Genomic DNA, 7,206 nt, shown 5'->3' with positions numbered 1-7,206 from the left:
TGCCTGGCTAATTTTTTTATTTATTGTAGAGACAATGTCTCGCCAAGTTGCCCGGGCTGGTCTTGAACCTGTGGGCTCAGGCAATCCCCTAGCCTCCACCTACCAAACTGCTAGGATTATAGGCTGAACTACCATGCCCGGCCCAGAGGGTCACCCTTTGACCCCTTTTTCTCTCCCTGGTCCTACCCGTCTGGCAGACAGCACCAGAGACCAGGCTGGCTGACACAAAAGCGAGGGCAGCACCAGCATGCACACTGCGCACTTTTTTGTCTGGTACGGGATCAGGGGTGGAGCCTCGGAATCGGCTGGGAAACAGGCTACGAGAGCTGAACGCTGAGCTGAGGACGCTAGAGCAAGGACCGACCTTTCGATTCCGGCATAGAGAGCCCCGCATCTGCCCTAAGTGCCGAGAGGGCAGGATGGGGCGACGCCCAAGGAAAAGCATCATAGAGGGCTTTCTCTTCCCCCTATTTTGCCTGCTTTATGGCTGCAAAGCACAGATATAGACAGGCCGCGTAACCTAGCCAAATTCACGGAGTAAAGTAAAAAGGTAAACTGGGACCTAGGTCTCTTGATGCCATACATCATCAGGGAATAAATCAGCCTACAAACAATGAAAAAAATCGGAATTTAAAGTCCTTGGTGCTGTAGTTGCTATTACTGTGTTTTGATAAGCAAATCAGGAATTTTTTCATCTCAAAAATCCCCTTTTGGCATTTTCTAAATACCTCTGTGAATAAAACACTTGCCGGGAGATGGTAGTGATTAGGGGTATGGTGATATCCGCCTGTAGTTCCAGGAAGCCAGCAAGAGGATCGTCTGAACCCAGGGTCCGAGTCTATCATGGGCAACATAACAAGAAACATCTCTGAAACAAAAAAATGTGATTAAGTGATTGGGGATAAATGTAAAATTGCTGTATATCATAAATTTGTTAATACAGTTGCTACCTTGTATTCTGTTGTTTTGTAGTGATGAGAAAGTCTTGCTACGTTGCCCAAGCTGGTCTCGAACTCGCTCAGTCCTCTCACTTCAACCTAACGACTAACTGGGACTACAGGGACAACATGCCTGGCCTATTCTTTCTTTCTTCCTTCCTTTCCTCCCCCCCCCTTTTTTTTTTGTTGTAAAGACAGGGCCTGGTTCTGCTGTCCAGGCTGGTTTTGACCACCTTGGCCTCCCAAAGTGCTGAGATGTCAGACATGAGCCACCGGGCTTCTCCTGTCCATGTTTAGGTCCAACATGAGCTACACCTCCCTACGTGGTCCTTCTCAATATATCAATAGCCCATTTGTTCCTCATCTCACTGTTCCAAAACCCAAAGATTTCACAGCTGCTGACCACAACCTAATGGCCTACCAAGAGGGTGGTGTAAATAAATTCCCCTCTTTGCGCATGTTTTCTTTAATCTAGCCAATCTACAATCATATTGGGAAAGTCTGAAGAAAAATACCTATGGTCATTAATAGACAGTCCAGGGGTTCTCTAACATTCTTTGGCACCCCTAACCTCTCTAGAACCTGTGAGCAATAAATTTATTTTCTTTTCTTTTTTTTTTGAGTTGGAGTCTCACTCCATCGTCCAGACTGCTACCACGCCCGGCTAATTTTTGATTTGTTGAAGAGATGAGTTGCCCAGGTGGGTCTTGAACCCGCAGACTGAGGCAATCCACTCACCTCGGCCTCCCAAAGCATGGGATTACAGGCTGAGCCAACAAACAAAAAACCCCGCCTAAAACTAATAACTAACAACACTGTATGTCAGACACTGTAGCTCATGCCTGGAGTCCCAGCACCTTGAGAGACAGAGACAGGAGGATTGTCTGGGCTCAGGGCTTCAAGACCAGTACAAGCAACATGGCAAGACCTCATCTCCACAATAAATAATTAGCCAGGTGTGGTGGCACATGCCTGTGGTTCCAGCTACTTGGAAAGCTGAGATGGAAGGATCACCTACCCAGCTGGCTGAGGCTGCAGTGGCCATGAGCATGCCATTACACTCCAGTGAGGGTGACAAAGTGAGACTCTGACTCAAACAACACCATATGATCCAACAATTCCATTTCTGGGTAGAAATATTCACAGCAGCATTATTCACTGTATTCAAAAGGTGGAAGCAACAGAAAATATGATCTAGCCATACAATGGTATATTATTTAGTCTTAAAAAGAAATCCTTATTGTGCTATAGCATGGATGAGCCCTGATATTATGCTAAATAAAAACCCAGGCACAAAAAGTCAAATACTGTGACTCATTTTATGAGGTACTTACAGTAGTGAGATTAACACAGACACAAAAAAGAATGATTTCCAGGGATTGGGAGAGAGAACAATGGAAATTCAGTGTTTAATGGGGGCAGTTTCAGTTTAGAAGATAAAAATTTGGTAGCCAGATGATGGTGATGGTTGCACAATGTGAGTGTACACTCCCGCTGTTAACATGTAAAATGAATGAAATGTAAATTTTATGTAATGTATACTTTACCATAATAAAAAAGGGGATTATATTAGTTTTATTACATGAAACCTAGGAGAACCAGAGAGCTGAGGTAAGATAAATTCAAAACCAGCTGGCTACGCTTTTTATAGAGCCTATGCTAAATAAAATATCCACCTATAGAAGGACCACAAAGTGACTGGAGTTTTATTACTGATATTAGACTTATACATCAGAAACACATTGAAAACAGTCATTTTCAACCAACTGCTAAATTAAAACTCAGATTTTCAGAGGATTAGATTTTTTAAATTAGTACTCAGACACTGCACCAAGAAATTGTGTCAAAAAATAAGCATTGCCAGGCACAGTGTCTCAAGCCTGTAATCCCAGAACTTTGAGGGAAGCTGAGGCCAGAGGATTTCCTGAGCCCAGAGGTTCAAAACTAGCCTGGGCAACATGGCCAGACCTTGTCTCTACAATAAAATAAAAAAATTAGCAGGGCGTAGTGGCACACTCCTGTGGTTCCAGCTACTGGAAGGCTGAGGTGGAAAGATTCCGAGTCCAGCAGGTTGAGGCTGTGGTAGCCGTAATCCAACCTGGGTGGCAGAGTGAGTCTCCCAACTCAAAAAAAGAAAAAAGATTTATATCTTGGCCAGATGCAGTGGCTCATGCCTATAATCCTAGCACTTTGGGAAGGGATTGTCTGAACCCACGGGTTCGAGACCAACCTGGGCAACTTGGTGAGACATCACTTCTACAATAAATCAAAAAAGTAGCCAGGCATGGTGGTGCGTGCCTCTAATTCCAGCTACTTGGAAGACTGAGGCGGAAGGATTGCCTGAGCCCAGCAGGTCGATGCTGTGGTGGTCTTGATTGTGCCACTGCACTCCAGCCTGGGTGACAAAGTAACACTCCAAAAAAAAAAAAAAGTTTTTCCACATTCCCTATATTAATAGGGTTTCTTTGTGCACTGAGATTGTAGATGATTATGACTTCTGAAATATATAAAGCCTTTCCCATGTTCCTTACAGTATGAGTTTTCTAGGGTTAAATAACAAAATAAAGCAGACTGAATGATTTAACCAAGAGAAATTTATTGGCTTAAAGTTTTGGAGGCTGGATGACCAATATCAAGGTGGGGACAGGGTTGATTTCTTTTGGAGGCCATACTAGAAGGATCTGTTCCAGGCTTAAGTCCTTGGCTCACAGATGGCCATCTTCTGATGACTTCACATAGTCTTCTGTGTATGTGTCCTTTCTTTTCTCTTCTTACAGAAACACTAGTGAAGTTGGATTAGGGATTGACCCTAACAGCCTCATTTGAAGTTACTCATCTGCTTAAAAACCTTATATCCAAATACAGATGTACTGTAAGGAACTAAGGGTTAGAGCTTTAAAATATGAACTGGGGGAGAAGGAGGAAGGGAGAAACATCCAGACCATACCATTTAAGTCATAGGGTTTCTCTCCAATATGAGATCACATATTAAGGTTAGTGGAGTTAGAAAAGGTTTCCACAGACTCTACATTCATAGGGGTTCTCACCAGTAAGATTTCTTTTTTTTTTTTGAGTCGGAGTCACTCGGTTGCCCAGGCTGGAGTGCAGTGGCATGAGCACAGCCACTGCAGCCTTGACCTGCTGGGCTCAGATAATCCTTCCACCTCAGCCTTCCAAGTAGCTGGAACTAGAGGTGTATGCCACTATGCCCAGCTAATTTTTTAATTTATTGTAGAGACAAGGTCTCACCAAGTTGCCCAGGCTGGTCTCAAACCCCGGACTCAGGCAATCCTCTTGCCTCGGCCTCCCAAAGCACTGGGGTTACAGGCATGAGACATCATGCCCAGCCACCAAAGAAATTTCTGACGTGTAAGGTAAGGCTTAAGGATTTAGTGCTTTTCTACATTTTCTGCTGACATAGAGTCTTCTTCACTGTGAATTCATAAATGTTCATTAAGACCTGAGATATTACATTCACATTCCTTACATTTGTAGGGTTTCTCTCCAAAGAGTTCATGTCTTCAAAGTGGATGAGGACACCTTCAGGCTTTTCCCACACTCATTACATTGACAATTTCTTATCTGTATGCCTTCTTTCATGATTTCGAAAGGAACTGGAAGAACTGAAGGTTTTCCCACACTCCTTACATTCATAAGGTTTTTCTCCAGTGTGAGTTCTTTCATGCAACTGAAATGAATTGGAATAACTGAAGGATTTCCCACATTGTTTACATTCATAGGGTTTTTCTCCAGTGTGAATTCGCATGTGAAGGTTAACACATGTAGGAAACTTAAAGGCTTTGCCACATTCCATACATGTATATGGTTTTTTGGCACTGTGAGTCCGCATGTGATTATTAAGACTGGAGGAATGTGTAAACGCTTTCCCACATTCCAGGCACTCAAAGGGCTTCTCTCCAGTGTGAATTCTCAAATGTCCACTAAGATTTGAAGAAATAGCAAAAGCCTTTCCACATTTGACACATTCAAAAGGTTTCTCTCCAGTGTGAGTTCTTATATGTTCACTAAGGCGAGAGGATCTAGCAAAGGCTTTCCCACATTCCTTACATTCATAAGGCTTCTCTCCACTGTGAGTTCGTATGTGCTTAGTAAGATCTGAGTTCTGAGTGAAGGCCTTCCCACAGTCCTTACATTTATAGGGTTTTATTCCAGTATGAATTCGAAAGTGATCACTAAGGCATGAAGAATTTCTAAAATATTTTCCACATACCTTACATTCAAAATGATCCTCTGTACTGTGAGTTTTTATATGCTCAGTAAATTGAGAAGACCTAGTGAAAGCTGTCTCACGTTCCTTACATCCATAGGATTTTTCTCCCATGTGAATTTTCATGTGTTGACTTAAGCATGAAGAAACAGTAAAAGCTTTCCCACAATCCCTACATTTATAAGGTTTCTCTCCGGTGTGAGTTTTTCTATGCTGAGTAAGCTGACAAGACCTAGTAAAGGCTTTCCCACATTCCTTACATTCATAGGGGTTGTCTCCAGTGTGAGTTCCCATATGAATATTGAGGTATGCAGAATATCTAAAGCCTTTTCCACATTCCTTACATTTGTAGGGTTTTTCTGAATTGTGAGTTTGTATATGCACAGCAAGGTTTGTGGTGTGTATAAAACCTCTCTCACATTCCTTCCATTCGTGGAATCTGTCTCCCTTGTGAGCTCTTATACATTCCTGAAGGTGTGACTGACTAACGAAGGATTTTCCATAGTCACTGTGCTTAAAAGATTTCTCTTTTGTGCATGTTGTCTGGTAAACAACATCTGGAGTCAGTCTGAAAGTTTTTCCCCACTGATTCAACACAGAAAGTTTCTCTCCAGCTGAGGTTTCCTTCTGCAAAGTAAGAACGTCTATTCCATACTGATTATACTCAGATGTGTTGTCACTATTTTGAGTTATCACATATGACTTAAGGCATGGGTGTTCACTGAAGACATCTTCACACTCTTTATAGTCATTGAGCTCCCCTCCATTGTGGCTTCCTGCCTATTGACAAAGGAATGAATGATAACAAAAGGACTGTTCAGATTCATTAATAGATACCGCTCATCTGACAATAGAAACATTATGATAGTTTCAATTTTTTTTTTTTTTGAGTTGGGGTCTCACTCTGCTGATTAGGCTGATGTGCAGTGGTACAATCATGGTTCACAACAGCCTTAAACTCCTGGACCCAGGTGATCTTTCTGCCTCAGCCTCCCAAGAGCTGGGATGCCCACAATTACTGTCCTTTGAGTTCTTTCTGGTGGAACATGAAAGGGTTTTGACAGGCTTTGCTACCTACTCTAATCTTAAAAAGATTTCTGTAAAGTTTCATTAAATCATCTTAAAAATTCATCATTTAGTTACAAATGTAGGAATGTATACTTGTGAGAACTCTGTAACAAGTGTGAAGCTAGGTTTTGAGTATCACCAAATCATATTCCAAGAATCTCCAGAGCCACTGCTTCATTTCAATGCTCCTTTTCTCAAATAGCTCTCATTCTGCTGATTCTCTAATGGAATGTTCAATAATCTCTGAAGGTAAAAATTAAGGAACAGCCCTTTTTAATCTTACCATTTTAATCTCACTGGAGGCTGGTTCTCTCAAAAACTCTGGCTGAAGTGCTGATTCTTTGGTTTTAAGTTGTACTTTCCATTCTAAAGTTAAAGACAAAGAGAAATTTAAGGGTTTTAAGACAGAATGGTAGATAGGAGTTGAAAATGATTGGAATCATTTGTATTTGTTTTTAAACTAAGCATGGCAATAAAATAAAAAGGACAGATTTGAGGTTTTAACCATGTCAAAAATTTGGCAATTAGAAGGATATGGGGTCAATTTTGAAGTGTATTACAAACTGATTCTATGAAAATTAACCTTTTGTTTACTTGGATGTCCGCTCTGTGGAAACATAGTAAATCTAGCAAACTACTCAGATTTCCCCTCTCAGGACATAAAGATTGCTGGTAATTGTACAGGACAAACTTATCCAAGTGCAAATGTTTAAAAAAATGTATGTTTCCTTGAAGTTTTCCATTCAAAAATAATGAAAAGTCAGTGGGGCTCAGTGGCTCAGCCTATAATCCCACCACTTTGGGAGGCCAAGGCAAGTGGATTGCCTGAGCCCGCGGGTTCAAGACCAGCCCAGGCAACTTGGCGAGACCTCATCTCTACAATAAAATTAAAAATAGCCGGGCGTGGTAGCACACATCTATAGTTCTGGCTACTCAGAAGGCTCGCCGGAGCCCAGCAGGTCGACACTGGGT

At 41.9% G+C, this 7,206-nt stretch overlaps 1 protein-coding gene across 1 annotated transcript in view; it reads right to left on the bottom strand.

Moving 5' to 3' along the window:
- Positions 1–4,305: 4,305 nt before the first annotated feature.
- Positions 4,306–7,206, bottom strand: part of LOC103258314 (zinc finger protein 266-like) — a 28,774-nt gene continuing 25,873 nt past the window's right edge. Inside the window, exons 7-8 of the mRNA XM_008055989.2 lie at positions 6,518–6,600; positions 4,306–5,946 (exon numbers count right to left, since the gene is read on the bottom strand). Coding sequence (XP_008054180.1) covers positions 4,501–5,946; positions 6,518–6,600 — 1,529 coding nt within the window. The 3' untranslated portion in view covers positions 4,306–4,500. The remainder of the gene's footprint in view (positions 5,947–6,517; positions 6,601–7,206) is intronic.

Source organism: Carlito syrichta, unplaced genomic scaffold (genome assembly GCF_000164805.1).
Source record: "Carlito syrichta isolate Samal-C Ts95f unplaced genomic scaffold, Tarsius_syrichta-2.0.1 Scaffold302065, whole genome shotgun sequence".
Lineage (NCBI taxonomy): Eukaryota > Metazoa > Chordata > Mammalia > Primates > Tarsiidae > Carlito > Carlito syrichta.
The sequence above is the reverse complement of the archived record's forward strand: the minus strand, read 5'-3'. Positions and strand labels throughout refer to the sequence as shown.